Raw genomic sequence first — 18,246 nt, forward strand, 5'->3', positions numbered from 1 at the left:
CCCAGTTGAGCCCAATAAAACATATATAGGCAGACGCCTAGTTGGCAGTCGCCTCCCCAACGACATGTATTCCTGCCTCATTACAGGTGTGGACACCGCCCTCTCTGAAAACAAAATTCTCACCAAACTTTGCAACGCCGGCATCCAAGTCTACGATGTTTTCAGGCTCCTGAATCGCTCCACTTCCCTACCATAGACGCAGATTCTAGCATACCTACACAGCGAAGACGAAACGGCAATCCTCAAAGCATCCACCAACAGCAGACTCTACGAAGTGGTGCCTACTCCTGCGTACATACTAGAGCAGCTCTTTGATAACCCTTCCACTATTCCCACCGTCAACGAACATCAACCCCGAATAACCCAGCAGCCCCCACCGCTCCCACCTCCATTTTCTCCACAACAACTACTACCACCATCACCACTTCGGCCTACACTCCTTCCCACATTCCCGCCATTACTACCACGACCAGCCACCTTTCGCCTATAATGTCATCATCCATCAGTTCTTCGAATTCCACACAACCTAGCCCCCAGCAACTCCCTGCCAACCCCATAGATTCAACCACCGCAGCACAGCCATCGTCACTACCAGCCTCACAAGAAGAGGCAGCCGCCGCTTCACCATCATCGCCTCAGCAGTCTTCACCATCGTATCGCGCACTGTCGAGCTGTGTTCTTCGCGGCATCGAACCTTCCATATCAGAAACGGAACTCAAAGCAGCAGGCGTCCCCGCCCGCCGCGCAACTCGAATCCACAATGCCAACGGCCCCAGGTACATGGTGCGGCTACAACTTCTCACCACAGAAGATGTTCAACATCTGATTAACACCGGCGCCCGCATCCACAGACAACACCAGAGAGTTGAGCATTCTCGCTCTCCACCCTCTACCGTACGCCCCCCCCCCCCCCCTCCCAACAATTTCCACCATTGCCCCCGGCCAGCCCCTCCACCCATCCCACCCCCGCAAGCCGTTTGTCCACCCACTCCCCAAACTAGCTTCTTCCTACCGCCCCTTCCGATACTAGACCTACTTTGCATCCTAGCCACCTCCATCTCCAATATTACAGCAACCCTCCACTATCTTACATTGCAATCCTATCCTGGAACTCTCTGCTGACCTACCCACCGAACCCACAATGTGTACTTGCACTGTACAGTGTATATAATCACATCTGTATATGTATCTGTAACAACTGTACATATGTCTGTAACAATATCTCAATAAAAGCACAAAACAAACTACACCCCTTAGCCAAGAGGCCACATCTACACATCTCCTTAATAATTTCTCCTTTACCCATCTCTTAACTCCATGAAATCTTTTCAACTCCGTCACCTCTCCTGGCCAGAGAGAGGGCGTCACCCTCTAAGTGACCCGCCCCTTCCTTCGGGAAGAGAAATGAAAACATCCCCCTAGGTCCGAACTAACCTGTTGGACAGTGTCCTCAAGAAAAGGTTTCTTAAGCTAGCTCCAAAAAGGCGAAACTATTTAGTACAGACTGTCGCGAAATATTGTGCTCCTCTACAAGAGCTTTACGAAAGTATTTTGGAGGAACCTGGAAACTGGGATAACATTACAATCAATGAAGCAACTGGGTTTCTTGCAAATACTGTATAACAAAATTTCAGTTCAATTTTCTTCCGATTGTTTTTGATGAAATATTTTCATTGACTGATGTTACATGTAACATCTTTCAATCTAAGCCCTAGACATTGCATTTTGCACCACAAAAGTGAATTGTTTAGAAACTAAAGTATCAATAACACATCTGGGGAAAAAACAGAAGAAAAACTGGATCCACCAAAGAAAAGAAGAAAGGAAGAAATTTAATTTTCGGTTAGTTAAAGATAAGAATAGGAGGTTTCACCTGGAAATACATGCTATTATTATAATACAGTTAAAATATCGCTTCTGTTCATTGCGAGATTTGTCCATCATTGAAATGCTTGATTGTAAGAAATTCTAATTTTTTTGGTGCAAAATGTAAAAGTTTTATTCCTTTCCGCCGAATATGACGTCAGTAGTTCAACTGCTGGACAATGGCATAATTAAAAACTTGAAGCATTTTTACCAAAGTCAACTCATTTAGAAAATCCTATCTAGTCTCGACATGCACACAATAATGTCAAAATAAATCTCCAAGAAGCAAACTGCAGGATTCAATGTGAATGGAATCAAATAATCGAAGACAACAGTCAACTGTTTCCAGAAAGCAGGCTTTCAGCACTCTTATGGTGAATGTGACACTACTTGAGGAATACAGTGGTACCAGGAGGATGTGGGTCATGATCTATTGTACGAGGCTTTTACAATGTTTGATGATAATCTGGCCATTTGCGGAGAGGATAGCAATGATCAAATTTTGGTTGATGTCGCTAACAGGAAGGCCTGTAATGCATCCTCTGATGACAACAGACAGTCGGAATATCCAGAAGAGCCCATTCTAATTGTTGCAGAAGCCTTGATTCATTTCTGACAGAGAGGAGGTTAATTGCACAACAGCAAAATGGAATGATTTGTTTCAATAAATAAATATTGAAAACTTGAAGTGCTTGCACTTATCACTAATAAAATTCAAAGAAACACAGCAAAACTGCCAGCTTTATAAACATGTTGGGAAGGATGTGTAATGTTTCTACCATCATAACTGATGGTATTTTATCATAATAAATACACACGTACAATTCCCAGTTCAAGATCCACTGCATCAGTACACTCATGACATTATGTTCCACAACTTGAAAATAAAGGCCCCACAGGTGCTAGACCCTTGTGAAAGAATGTACACGAGATATTGATGCTAATATAACCTTAGTAATACACCTCATTTTGATCTAGCAATTTTATGTTTACTGTGTTTTCAGGCCTTCCTCTCAACACTTTACCACAAACTTCAAAATGAGTAGCCAAGATCCTAACTGCCCTTACACCAAATTAAACATACATACATACATACATACATACATACATACATACATACATACATACATCATAATTATAGACCGTTATGCCTTTCACCGTTCAGTCTGCAAGCCTCTGTGTGAATTTACTAAACATCGCCACAATCCTGTATTTCCAACTAGTGCTGCGGCCTCATTTAGTTCTATACCTCTTATCTTTAAATCGTTAGAAACTGAGTCTAACCATCATTGTCTTGGTCTCCCTCTACTTCTCTTATCCTCCATAACAGAGTCCATTATTCTCCTAGGTAACCTATCCCCCCCCATTCGCCTCACAATTGCCCTAAATTAATTACCAAGTTTTATTAAATCCCATCCAGCTGTTTTCCTGCAAAACTCTTAACATACAAAGAGATCAAATACTGAGCAGGCTTTCATAGCCGATGTCAAGCTTCAAAAACTACACATTAGCAGAGTTTGGCGATCATTACTTGACAGAAGAATGAACTCATGCGGGCACACCATGTAGTCCTTATAAACCCATTATGAGAGAGAGGCAAGGTAATGCTAGCGAAACAAATTAGCCTTCTCACTGCTATAAAAGTATGGGCACCCGCCAGTTCATGTCATTTCCTCTTGAAGTGGGCTACCAAAGATTATTCGAAATGTCAACAAGCTTAATATTCAAGTACAGCCTAATATCCCAAGAACACTTCATAGCTAAACAAATAATAATTAAACTGAACCCAACACTGGCCATAATTTGCCCTGCTCAAACTAAAAACCAAATTCCAGTTAATATTTAAAGAAAGGCAATTTTATGTACAAACATACACACCGAGATGTGCTACACTGTACCATAACCTCAATTCTTCTGCAATAAGATTTCATCAAAATGCTTACATTATACAAAGTACAGACAATAAAATGCAACAATGAAAGGTTTCTCCAACTTACCCGTGAATAATGAAAATTCCCATGATGACGTCTGTTGAGTAGATTGCAAAGGTGATTTCTACACCAGTTACGATTAGTAGGCTTACGAAAGTATAGCAACAATAAGCAGATGACAACAGTTAACAATACACCAATCACCACACCAGCTGTAAAAATAAAATATACTTCTCATTATAGCCTCTAGAATACTGAGACACGTACAGATAAGTTACAAGAGAAATTAGACATTAGGATCAGATCAGCTAAATAATTATAATGTGGAAAGTTTGACTGACTGAGAGGCAGTAGTAAATATTAGGCTTTTGCAGGTCACAAAGAGAAATAAATTTTCTATGACAATACCTTACTTATTACCATGAATAAATATCCCCTGGTAAAACATCTGAAATTAAGTCCAATTTTACAATATTTCACAGCAGATTCTTGTATTATTACTGTTCTAGGTTCCATAATTTCACAAACACACTTTTCTGCCAGTCATCATTCAATCAGCTTCAGAGGTTATTTTAATTTGCTTTGTAAAACAAATCTGTGTTAGCTGTTTAAATATAACTTTTTTTTTTTTTTTTTTTTTTTTTTTTTTTTTTTTTTTTTTTTGCAATTGGCTTTACGTTGCACCAACACAGATAGGTCTTATGGCGACAATGGGATAGAAAAGGCCTAGAAGTGGGAAGAAAGCAGCTGTGACCTTAAGATACATCCCCAGCATTTTCTTGGTGTGAAAATGGGAAACCACGGAAAACCATCTACAGGGCTGCTGACAGTGGGATTTGAACCCACTATATCCCGAATGAAAATTGATATCTACATGGCCCAAACCACACAGGCACTATCTCCCGGATGCAAGCTCACAGCTATGCGCTCATAACCTCATGGCCAACTCGCCCGGTTTAAAAATAACTATAATTACAGAAGTTTGAAGGCATGTCCAGATCTAAGTAATTCCATTCCTTATGCAACCATTTCCTGTTGTTTTTGTTTGAGTCATCAGTCCATAGACTGGTTTGATGCAGCGCTCCATGCCACCCTCTCCTGTGCTAACCTTTTCATTTCTACGTAACTATTGCATCCTACATCCGCTTGTCATATTCATACCTTGGTCTACCCCTACCGTTCTTACCACCTACACTTCCTTCAAAAAACCAACGGAACAAGTCCTGGGTGTCTTAAGATGTGTCCTGTCATTCTATCTCTTCTTCTCGTCAAATTTAGCCAAATCGATCTCCTCTCACCAATTCGATTTAGTATCTCTTCATTCGTGATTCGATCTATCTACCTCACCTTCAGCATTCTTCTGTAACACCACATTTCAAAAGCTTCTATTCTCTTTCTTTCTGAGCTAGTTATCGTCCATGTTTCACTTCCATACAATGCCACGCACCACACGAAAGTCTTCAAAAACATCTCTCTAATTCCGATGTCAATGTTTGAAGTGAGCAAATTTATTTTCTTAAGAAAGCTCTTCCTTGCTTGTGCTAGTCTGCATTTTATGTCCTCCTTATTTCTGCCATCGTTAGTTATTTTACTACCCAAGTAACAATATTCATCTACTTCCTTTAAGACTTCATTTCCTAATCTAATATTTCCTACATCACCTGCCTTCATTCGACTGCACTCCATTACTTTTGTTTTGGACTTATTTATTTTCATCTTGTACTCCTTACCCAAGACTTCATCCATACCATTCAGCAACTTCGAGATCTTCTGCAGTCTCAGATAAAATAACAACATCATCAGCAAATCTCAAGGTTTTGATTTCCTCTCCTTGGACTGTGATTCCCTTTCCAAATTTCTCTTTGATTTCCTTTACTGCCTGTTCTATGTAAACACTGAAAAGGAGAGGAGACAAACTGCAGCCTTGCCTCACTCCTTTCTGGATTGCTGCTTCTTTTTCAAAGCCCTCGATTCTTATCACTGCAGACTGATTTTTATACAGATTGTAGATAATTCTTCATTCTCGGTATCTGATCCCTATCATTTTCAGAATCGTAAATAGCTTGGTCCAATCAACTTTATCGAATGCCTTTTCTAGATCTATGAATGCCATGTACGTGGGCTTGTCTTTCTTGATTCGATCCTCTAAGATCAGACGTAAAGTCAGGATTGCTTCACGTGTTCCTACATTTCTTCTGAAGCCGAATTGATCTTCTCTCAACTCAGCTTCAACTTGTTTTTCCATTCTTCTGTAAATAATACGTGTTAAAATTTTGCAGGCATGAGATACTAAACTAATGGTGTGGTAGTTTTCACATCTGTCAGCACCGGCTTTCTTGGGAATAGGTATAATAATATTCTGCCGAAAATCAGATGGGACTTCTCCTGTCTCATACATCTTGCACACTAAATGAAATAACCTTGCCATGCTAGTTTCTCCTAAGGCAGTCAGTAATTCAGAGGGTATGTCATCAATTCCAGGTGCCTTGTTCCTATTTACAGGTAGGTCACTCACAGCTCTGTCAAATTCTGACCTCAAAATTGGGTCTCCCATTTCATCAGCATCAACAGCCTCTTCATGTTCCAGAACCAAATTATCTACATCTTTACCTTGATACAACTGTTGGATATGCTCCTGCCATCTTTCTGCTTTGTCTTCTTTCCCTAGAAGTGGCTTTCCATCTGAGCTCTTAATATTCATACACCTAGATTTCCTTTCTTCAAAGGTTTCCTTGATTTTCCTGTATGCAGCATCTACCTTTCCCAGGACTATACAGCCTTCGACATCCTTGCACTTCTCCTTCACCATTCTTCCTTAGCTACCTTGCACTTTCTATCCACTTGATTCTTTAATCACCTGTATTCTTTTCTGCCCTCTTCATTTCTAGCATTCTTGTATTTTCGTCGTTCATCAAACAGGTCTAGTATCTCCTGAGTTATCCAGTGATTCTTAGTTGATCTTTTCTTCCTTCCTAACATTTTTTCAGCAGCCCTACTGACTTCATTTTTCATGACTCTCCACTCTTCCTCTATGGTGTTTCCTTCAGCCTTTTCATTTAGTCCTTTTGCAATATTATCCTTGAAACAATTCCTCACACTCTTTTCTTTCAACTTGTCTAGATCCCATCTTTTTGCATTCTTTCCTTTCTTCAATTTCTTCAACTTCAGATGGCATTTCATGACCAACAAGTTATGGTCAGAGTCCTGTTATGAATGTTATATTTTATCACCCATATTTACCTTCACAGTTCTGTCCCTCCCCTTTTCCAGTATTAACCAGCTTTCTTTTGGTGGTGCAAAAATAAGAAACCACTGGAAACCACTTTAAAGACTGGTGACAGTGGTATTCGAACCCATTATCTCCTGTACAATTAGACATGTTTCTACATTTTATCCGACAGCTTTATACCATTCAATGAACTAACTTTTATTCATCATGCACATCATCTTTTCTTTTATATCTATTTTATATCTTTTATTGTTAATACTTTCCACCTTTCCAGACTCAGTTTGGTGACAATACTAATGTATTTATTTTTATTTTCTTATAATTTGATTTACATTGCACCAACATAGATAGGTCTTATGTTGACTATGGGATAGGAAAGGGCCAGGAGTGGGAAGGAACCAACCATGGCCTTAATTATGGTACAGCCCCAGCCTGGTGTAAAAATAGGAAACCACGGAAAACCATCTTCAGAGCTGCCAATAGTGGGACTCAAACCCACTATATTCTGAATGAAAATTGATATCTACATGGTCCAAACCGCACAGGCACTTGCTCTGTCACAACACTATAGTTGTTCTATCAGGTTTTCCTAGATCTCCTGTATACTGTAATTCCTGTTACTGTTATTCTTTTTACTCATACCTAATTCTACTTTCTCTTTAGCATATTTATCTTCTATACCTAGAAAAGCACAAACAAACTTATGCATGCCGCTGTATAATTTACAACAATACAATCAGACGTGCTTCTGCATACAGCTTCACACAGCTCATTGAAGTAGTTTTTATTCGTCATACACATCTTTCTGTTTACCTACAGCTCCTGTAAAATGTAGTTCCGTTTCTCATAGCTGACTTACTTGCCTTTACTTTTCCATAATAGGATTCGTTAGGCATGGGGCTCGTGCTACTGGAGGCGTAATGGTACCTCACCGCGTGGTATTCACGAAGAGAGACAGGTCCTGTTTCTTCTCTTTCCTATCTCGCTTAATGTATGGCACTGACTTGCTGGCTGAATTGGTTTAGAGAAAAAACTATTCTCATGCTTAAGAACACTGCAGCAAGCATCAATGATTCCTTATTTGACAAACTTCCTACCACGATGGTGAGATAAAAGTCTGTGACTCCATGGTAGAGGTAGAAGACATGGTTTACTACCCTGTGGAGTTCCTTCACACTTTAAATCCACCAGGTTTTGCACCTCACAATCTAAGGCTGAAAGCTGGAACACCTATAATGTTGCAACGGAATCTGATATCTCCTAAGCTTTGCAATGGCACCAGGCAGCAAGTGAAGTCTTTACATAGTAATGTAATTGAAGCAACCATATTCACGGGATGTAGTGCAGGAGAAACAATTTTCATCCCCCGCATTCCTCTGATTCCCTCAGACTACCATTTCATATTCAAACGACTGCAATTACCTGTTAAAGTATGCTTTGTAATGACAATAAACAAAGATTATGTGCAGTCTTTGAAAATGCTGGTGTGGATTTAAGGAATAATTGTTTTTCCCATATGTAGACTGTTCACATGTAAGCTCTCATAACAATTGTCATTCTGCAGCCACAGGATTGAATGAAAAATGTATGGCAACCTCCCCATGGTGTTACGTCTCACCGAAGGAATTTGAATGGCAGTAGAATTCAAGTGAGACTGACAGTAGGCAAGGGGGCCTGCCATTATCATGATAACTCCCCAACTCGATTGTGATGGCAGGAGGAAACAGGGGCCTGCCATTATTATGAAAACTTCTCAACTCAAATATGACTGGAAGTAGGAAAGAGGCCTTGCCTTTGTAGATCGGCCCAGCTAGGAAGACAGCCGGTGAGGGGAAGTGTGCGAGCGAGAACGCAGAGCCGTGGGAGTGAAAACGCCAACTTCTCCTTCTCGCTCAGTGTTGTGGCGACATAGAGTTGACCCAAAATATTTGTTGTAACTGACATGTACCACTTCACAGATTTTCAGCTGGTGGAATTCTCTTCCAGCTAAATTACAGACATACCTAGCCGAAATGAATTTACACTGACTGACAGAGCAAATGCAACACCAAGAAGGAGTGGTCAGAACTTTATGCCAATTGCATGGTAGACTGACGTCACTGAGGTATGCTCATGATGTGAAATGCGTCGCTGTGCTACGCACGTAGCGAACGATAAATGGGACACGGCGTTGGCGAATGGCCCACTTCGTACCGTGATTTCTCAGCCGATAGTCATTGTAGAACGTGTTGTCGTGTGCCACAGGACACGTGTATAGCTAAGAATGCCAGGCCGCCGTCAACGGAGGCATTTCCAGCAGACAGACGATTTTACGAGGGGTATGGTGATCGGGCTGAGAAGGGCAGGTTAGTCGCTTCGTCAAATCGCAGCCGATACCCATAGGGATGTGTCCACGGTGCAGCGCCTGTGGCGAAGATGGTTGGCGCAGGGACATGTGGCACGTGCGAGGGGTCCAGGCGCAGCCCGAGTGACGTCAGCACGCGAGGATCGGCGCATCCGCCACCAAGCGGTGGCAGCCCCGCACGCCACGTCAACCGCCATTCTTCAGCATGTGCAAGACACCCTGGCTGTTCCAATATCGACCAGAACAATTTCCCGTCGATTGGTTGAAGGAGGCCTGCACTCCCGGCGTCCGCTCAGAAGACTACCATTGACTCCACAGCATAGACGTGCACGCCTGGCATGGTGCCGGGCTAGAGCGACTTGGATGAGGGAATGGCGGAACGTCGTGTTCTCCGATGAGTCACGCTTCTGTTCTGTCAGTGATAGTCACCGCAGACGAGTGTGGCGTCGGCGTGGAGAAAGGTCAAATCCGGCAGTAACTGTGGAGCGCCCTACCGCTAGACAACGCGGCATCATGGTTTGGGGCGCTATTGCGTATGATTCCACGTCACCTCTAGTGCGTATTCAAGGCACGTTAAATGCCCAAATGCCCACCGCTACGTGCAGCATGTGCTGCGGCCGGTGGCACTCCCGTACCTTCAGGGGCTGCCCAATGCTCTGTTTCAGCAGGATAATGCCCGCCCACACACTGCTCGCATCTCCCAACAGACTCTACGAGGTGTACAGATGCTTCCGTGGCCAGCGTACTCTCCGGATCTCTCACCAATCGAACACGTGTGGGATCTCATTGGACGCCGTTTGCAAACTCTGCCCCAGCCTCGTACGGACGACCAACTGTGGCAAATGGTTGACAGAGAATGAAGGATCATCCCTCAGGACACCATCCGCACTCTTATTGACTCTGTACCTCGACGTGTTTCTGCGTGCATCGCCGCTCGCGGTGGTCCTACATCCTACTGAGTCGATGCCGTGCGCATTGTGTAACCTGCATATCGGTTTGAAATAAACATCAATTATTCGTCCGTGCCGTCTCTGTTTTTTCCCCAACTTTCATCCCTTTCGAACCACTCCTCCTTGGTGTTGCATTTGCTCTGTCAGTCAGTGTATTTAGAAGTGTTACAGATGATAAGATAGATTTAAGGAATTAGAACATAATTTAACCTCGTATTATAGTAGCTGTCAAAATCTTTTTTGTGAATCAATTTGCGTAGCCTTGTTTTAAATTACATACCTGCCAACTTTTAGAAGCCAAAAATAGGAAGATTTTAATTCTTGGATTTCATCACATATATTCCACCATGGTTTAGGTGAAAAAAGGTCAAGATAAAAGGCATACATATGTACAGTTACAGTGCGAATTGACCATTAAATTTAAAATCTTAAACTAACTAAACATAAAAATGGTTACAAGAAAATGTACCTAATCATTCTCATTTATGACACTTAAGCGAATAACAATATTTATGTCACACCGACACACGCAACAAAATGCATACCGTAATACCGTATTTTCTCGCGTAATTAACGCACTTTTTTGACGAAAAATACAGGCGAAAACTTCGGATTCTTAAATTATTCAAGGAGTTCAGATATTTACAATCCATTTACGGTACATTTAAAAGATACATCAAATATAATATAAACACAATGGGTTCAACTCGTTTGCGGTTATCGTCATTTGGCGTAAAATTCCGGCGTGAGATTTTTCTGAAAAGTCAAATAGGTAAGTTAGACAAGTGGGATCGAAGTACCGACACTGGAAAATCGTCTTCCCATTACGAGCTGACAATACGACCTGAAATAAACATGAACTAATAAAAGTAAAATTAATGTAATGTCATAAAAATGACATACCGACGACAACAACAACAACAAAAACTGTCCAACACGAGAAGGGCCGGGCATCGAAGGAGGGACCTTACTACATTACCCCAAACCGTTCGTATCCAATCTTGTACGAGTGACGTGTCCATCCACCCTTCTTCTTGAATACGAACGTGGATCATTCGCGGAAATTTTGCTTTAGGCACTGTTTGTTTTAGAACAGTGTAAGGTGCAAGCTTTCTGCCATCAACTGTTACAGCAAGCATTGCAGTACATCGTTGTTTTTTTGTGTCCGGTAGCGCGTACGATAACACTGTATGTTCCTTTCTTATAGACTGTTCGACTTTGTGGCATATGGAAACTGATTGGCGTCTGAGCTGCGGTTCCCATACGGGAGATCAAATATTCCTTCACTTTACGCTTCTCAATCATAAAGCGATGAAAATGGTTTAAATCATTCGTCATTTTCTTTTGGCATGATGATGTTTTTCGTCAAACCTCGGCTAACCATCAAATCTAAGACACTGATTCCATGTGCAGCGGCTATTTCTCATTATTTAAAATGCTGCATTTCGTGAGAAATGGCTTATCCAACGATGCGTAAGAAAATCATATATTTAAGCAGATCCTCCTCTACTTGCGGAAACTTGCCGCTTTTTGGTCCGCGAAATGCTTTGCTAGACTTGTTGGCCGCTTGAAGACCACTTCTGTCGCCGCGGTAGCGCAAGTTTCATTTGGGTATCGAATACTTGCTGCCTGCTGCCCTATTCCCGTATGTTTCGGCGTAACTGATCACCGCGAGTTTGTATGATGAAGTATTACTCGAATACTGTGGACTGACAAACAATTTTGAGATCACGGAATGTCCCGTACCGGTACCCGAAACACTCGTAAAACTAGTGCAGTGGGATTTCCTGCCGGCTAATAACAGCCCTGTATTAGGAATGCCCGCTTTCGCAATATAAAGCCTGCTACTTGAGTAGTTGACATCTTTATTTCGAAACGCATCCGGAGCTCCGTGATGGATGTTCGAAGTTGTGGGTGCGTCAAATACATGAACATTTCTTTTTCTCCACTATGGACCTACAAATATTGGGATGCGTAAAATACGCGACAAAATACGGTAGTTTCTTTATCAGACGGTAAAATGAACGAACATTTATAGGTCCCTATCTCTAAACACTTGGAGATAACGTTTGTTATATTTGTTGACCATAACGAGAAAATAAAGTACCCTAAACTGTCACCGACACAACGCCTTAAAAACATTCAACTCATTAAAATTATACGCGAAACTACCACATAAAAAACAATTCAATATGTCCCATACATTATTAACATACGACTATGGCAGTGGGGGAAAGCATAGAAATGCAAGGAAAAAAAGTGGCCCACAACTCCGACGAAACTACGCACAGAAACGATGTTAACAGCGCGCGAACAACAATACCGTACCAACAAAATCATTCTTTCATCCCGATTAAATGAGTCGCTAGCGCGCGCGCCAGCCTGTCTTGCTTGCTTGCAGGACGATTGCCGCCCCGAATCCCCAGCTGTAGCCTATAAAGCGCACAAGCTGCTGTGGTGAGCGGGAAACACGATACACGAAGGCGCCGGACGAAACACTCACGAAATAAAGCATCAAATAAATACGCTTGAAAACGAGGTTTCGTAAATTACATAAGTATGTATCCTAGGGGTAGAGTATTGGCCGTACTAGAAGTTATATTGGTCAAAAAATAGGAAGAAATAAAAATAAATCGGAAGACGAGTTAAAAACCGGAAAGTTTACGGGTAAATCGGAAGGGTTGGCAGGTATGAAATTATAATTAGATGTAAAATTAACTTTATGACGCTGTAGATGTACAGCGCATAATATGTTTTGGTACTTTATGACGCTGTAGATGTACAGCGCATAATATGTTTTGGTATAACAGCAGGCTTCATAACCTGAGCCACATCATGTTAATATACATCAAGAATGGAACACACTACAAGAAAATTGAAAAAACTATGCGAAAAAGGAGGATAATTTTTTAGGTCATCATCTCAGAATGAACTCTACTAGATTAACCAAACAAATCTTCGACTTCTTCCGTAACTGCGAAACAAACCCATCTGGTTTAAATGAACTGAAAAAGACCTAGTAGAATTAAAACTTACAGAAAATTCACTATTCGATCGAACAGTTAGAGTAATAACTAAAGACGAAAATATAAGGTTTCAAGACAAATCTACATTAAAAGCCAAATCTATTATCTCTGAAGACGAGAAACGAAGATCAGAAACAATGAAGAAATACTGGGCGCTAAGAAAGAACAAAACACAGAGAAATTATTAATTCAACGTACCCCAAAGAAGGTGAAACCAAATAAATAATAATAATAATAATATTACTTTTGCCACAAGGCGAGAAAGCAGGGTTAGACTATATGATCATTTGTCCCTAGCTCTCTTGCAAAATAAGAAATGTGAGTTAACTATGTGATATAAGATATAATGGCTTTCAGGTACGGAAACAAAATTCATAAAAGGAAACACCATAAAGGGTCTACATATGCTGGATACATAGGACGTATGTATGTAGGTTTTATCCGTGTACACTATAGGCCAATCCTCTGCCCGATACTAAGCAATTTTTTTTTTCAAGTAAACGAACCTTTTGAATTTTATGTCATGTTTTTTCATTTGGATGAGCTTGAGACTAGTATTGGATCCTTTGAACTTTAACTTTGCACAAATTTTAGAAACAGTAGGTAAACGTTTTTCAAATAAATAAAATGTGTTAACAATACGACGTGCAGCACCTTCGCCAAAGTCTTCCAGTCCAGTAACATTCTTTGTGCGCATTCTTTTTTTGTTTGGTGTTTCAAACAGACTATCCACACGGTTTCCTAATTCCATCGCTTTTTGTTTTTCGCTCTTAATCCGTGCCAGAGAACTTTCTGACACTCCGACAGCTGGTGCTATTCTTTCCTGCACTTCCTTACAATCTATCACGAACTTTTCTTCCATTGCCTCACTTCCCAAAGAGTCTATAACGTTCGAGATTGCTGCAAGAGTCTCTTTAGCATCTTACGATGCAGGTTACTTTTAACGCCTTCCATACTGTCACAGACAGGCCTAACTAACACCACCACTAACCACAGTTACTACAGAACGAGAAATTTGAAAGCAGCGCGTGACAGCCGAGTGTAAACTTATGCACTGAACTGTCCTTGTAGCAGGAGCTCTCTTAGGAGGGGATACGCTACGCTGGACCATCCAAAATGCGCGTGCGCAACCAGACGTCTTCCTAGCTGGCCCGATCTATAATGAATACTCCCCAAATCGATTGTGACTGGCGGTAGACAAGGGGGCATTCCATTTTAATGAAAAATCCCCAATTAAACTGTGACTTCAACAACAACTTTGAACAGCATAATTTGAATGGCAGTGGGCAAGGGGGTCTGCCTTTATAATGACAACTACTCAATTCCATTGTTACTGGCTGTATGCAAGGGACCCTGCCATTAAAAGGAGGAGTTCCAGTCGAGTGTGACCGGCTGTAGACAAGGGACCCTGCCATTATAATGAGAATTTCCAAAAGTGGAGTGTAACCGGGAGTAGGCCGAATGTGCCTGGAAGTAGGAAAGGGCCTTTATAACGAAAACTCCCAAAACTGATAATGACTGAGACTTCCATTTCAATCTAAACTCCTGAACTTGATTGTGACTGGTAGTAGGAAATTGGGCCTGCCAATGTAATGAAAACTCCCTAAACCAAACGTTACAGGAGAAACAATGTATGGCGACCTCCCCAACGTGTTACGTCTCACCGACACAGATAGGTCTTACGGCGACTCTCGGACAGGAAAGTGCTAGGAGTGGGAAGAAAGCAGCCATGGCCTTAAGGTACAGCCCCAACATTTGCCTGGTGTGAAAATAGGAAACCACAGAAAACCATCTTCAAGGCTGCCGACTATCTCCTGAATGCAAGCTGATAGCTATGCGAACAAAAAAATTATACATGACATCTGGTTCAATGGCTATTGGTCCATTTCTTACCTTTCTGTCTATTTCCATATTTATAACTGCCCAGGCAACCTTACCCTTATTTTTTAGAGTTTCTAATGAAATTTTCATTGGCCCTAACTTTCTTATTTAATTTCCCTCCTGTGCATTAGCTTTACGTTGTTGTACCTATCCTTATCTTCTGAACTATCATTCTTAAGATTTCTTATAAAGAGGTATCATTAGTTTCCTAATGGCTGAAAAATAGGGAGTATACCACATAAACCCTCGTTTACTTGTACTGTTTGACTTATTTAGTATCTTATTTCTTTTAGGACAACTTACATTCAGGTAAGAGTTTATTTTAATTACAAATCTTTCAAATGCTTCTGTAACACTGCTGTACTTTAAAATTTAATTTTGCAGTGTGCCCCCATTAATTTGTACCTTAACCTTGTGATATTTACCTCATTTAATGACCTAAAATGCTTAATCTGCTTGGTATTATATGCTCTCTTACTTGCAAATGGAAATTTAAGACACAGACATTTATGGTCAGACAACAGAGGCTCTAGGATGCTATATGTTAGATTATTTTTATGTACATTTGTGATTATGTTGTCTAGGAAGGCATTATTCCTAGTAGGCTGATCATTTATAAGATAAAAGTTGACCTTAAAGAGTAAAAGAAAAATGTGTTATTTTTGGATTCCTCAAGAATGTGTATATTAATAACCCCCATGACAATAATGTTAAATTCTTGTATTTTTCTATATTTCATCTTGTACTCCTTCTCGAACACTGTGTTCATATATATCTACATACATATGACTTTGAAAATGTTTACTTCTGATTATATTAGACATGTCTGCAAAATTACTAACTGGTTTGATAGAAGGGAGTTCGGGTTTAGGGAAAGTTACTCCACTGAAGCTCAACTTGCAGGATTCCAGCAAGATACAGCAGTTATCGTAGATTCAGGAGGTCAAATGGAGTGTATTGCATTGGACAAAACAAAATTTCTAGAAAAACAAACTCAGCAAATTCGAGTAGGTGAAGCTTTATCTAATCCTGTAATCATTCAAGAGGGGAATTCCTCAAGGGAGTATTACAGAACCTTTGTATTTTCTTTTATATATATAAATAAATGATATTAGTAAAGAACTGGAATCAGAAATAAAGCTTTCTGTGGATGATGTTATTCTGTATAGAGTAATAAACAAGTTACAAAATTGTGAGAGACTGCGAACAGACCTCGACATCATTATGAACAGGGCGAAAAGTCAGGTTGTGAGTTTCACAAGAAGGAAAAGAAGTCTGTTTTAATTACCGTGTTGATGGTGTGGAAGTTTTTTATGGGGATCACTGTATCTACTGAAGGAAAGATCTTCATTGGGGATAAATAGGATTGTAAATAAAGGTTAAAGATCTCTTCACATGGTTGTGAGGGTATTTAGGGGTTGTAATAAGATGTAAAAGAGAGGGCATATAAGTCTCCGGTAAAACCCCAAATAGAGCATGCTTCCAGTATATGGGACCCTCACCAGGACTACATTATTCTAGAACTAGAAAAATCCACAGAAATGCAGCTTGAATTGTTGTGGGTGATTTCTGACGAAAGAGTAGTGTTATGAAAATGTTGCAAAGTTTGGACTGGGAAGATTTGGCAGAAAGCAGACAAGTTGCTTGACCGTTCCAAGCTGTCTGTGGAGAGATGGCGTGGAATAACATTAGTTTGAGTGGTGATTTTTAAAAACAGGAAAGATCACAATAAGTTTGAATTCAAGAGGACAAACTGGAGGAAATATTTGTTTATATGAAGAGATGTTGGGGACTGGAATAATTTACCAAGGGAGATGTTCAATAAATTTCCAAATTCTCCCAAATTATTTAATAAAAGACCACGTAAATAACAGATAGGGAATCTGCCACCTTGGTGAACATACTAAATTCAGATCAGTGATGATTGAGTGACTGATTGATAGATTGATCAAGAAGGCACATCTTGAGTCACCCACAAATTGTTGAGTTAGTTTTTGAGGGAACTGTGGTGGATACCATAATTATGTAATTATTATGACAAACAGACTGGAAGTAGGATATAATAGTTATGCAGAAATGAAATGGATAGCACAGGACAGGATAGAATGGAGTGCTGCATCAAACCAGTCTATGGACTGATGACCCAAACATTAACAGCATCGTCTTGTGGTAATTTCTCTTGTTCAATTTAGTCTGAATGTCGAACCCTTGAGTTCACTCCTATGGAGCATTCTTCCCAATCCAACATAACACATGCTTTTCAAAATATTATGTAAATGTAAACACTGAACTCAGTTCCTCTGATTTTACAAATGTCATTCAGCATACTAAGAGTGTCTGTCCTCTTTAATATACATACCTGCTAAACTAAGATACCTGTACAACATTTTCTATCATACAATACCAATTCAATAACAAATTTTAAGATATGTACAGCAAATTTCACAGTTCATACCATTCCTGAGAGATATATTTGTTTGAACACTCTTCTCTAGATAAGAAGTGCTGCAGCAAGCATTATCTCACTCACCTGTGCTAACGTGACTGCGTGGAACAGAAATGACACCTGGCTTCTTGTCTCCGTCCACAACAGCTGAAGCATTCTGGCCACAGCCCACTTTACTGCCCCAAACAAATACAACACTGCAGTTTGTTGTCTGAAAGAAAACATACACAACTATTAAATCATCAATTTAGAAACTAAACAGATTTACATTGATGTGTACAAAAAAATACCTTCCAATTCATACCTAATTCTAAACCTCATGATAAACAAGACTAATCTCTTATAATATTTATGGTATGAAAATGACAAATCCAGAACACATTAAAAGCAGAAAATGGAAGTGAAAAATTATTCATACCTACATTATTATTTTGTTTACTTATGTTCATCATAACAGCCATCGAATTAATGTATCTCACATGTAATTACAAAATTAAGTTACATTTGTAAGATAATTACTTAAGTATGTAGTATTACCATCAAGTAAGGGGGCAGGCTGTGAAAACACAGTTT

The 18,246-nt window shown here is 40.3% G+C and overlaps 1 protein-coding gene across 1 annotated transcript in view; it reads right to left on the bottom strand.

Annotated features, from left to right (window-relative positions):
* LOC136863280 (cation-independent mannose-6-phosphate receptor) overlaps positions 1 to 18,246 on the bottom strand; it is a 645,945-nt gene that overhangs the window by 46,190 nt on the left and 581,509 nt on the right. The window contains exons 16-17 of the mRNA XM_068225646.1: positions 17,758 to 17,884; positions 3,864 to 4,009 (exon numbers count right to left, since the gene is read on the bottom strand). Coding sequence (XP_068081747.1) covers positions 3,864 to 4,009; positions 17,758 to 17,884 — 273 coding nt within the window. The remainder of the gene's footprint in view (positions 1 to 3,863; positions 4,010 to 17,757; positions 17,885 to 18,246) is intronic.

Source organism: Anabrus simplex, chromosome 1 (genome assembly GCF_040414725.1).
Source record: "Anabrus simplex isolate iqAnaSimp1 chromosome 1, ASM4041472v1, whole genome shotgun sequence".
Taxonomy (NCBI): domain Eukaryota; kingdom Metazoa; phylum Arthropoda; class Insecta; order Orthoptera; family Tettigoniidae; genus Anabrus; species Anabrus simplex.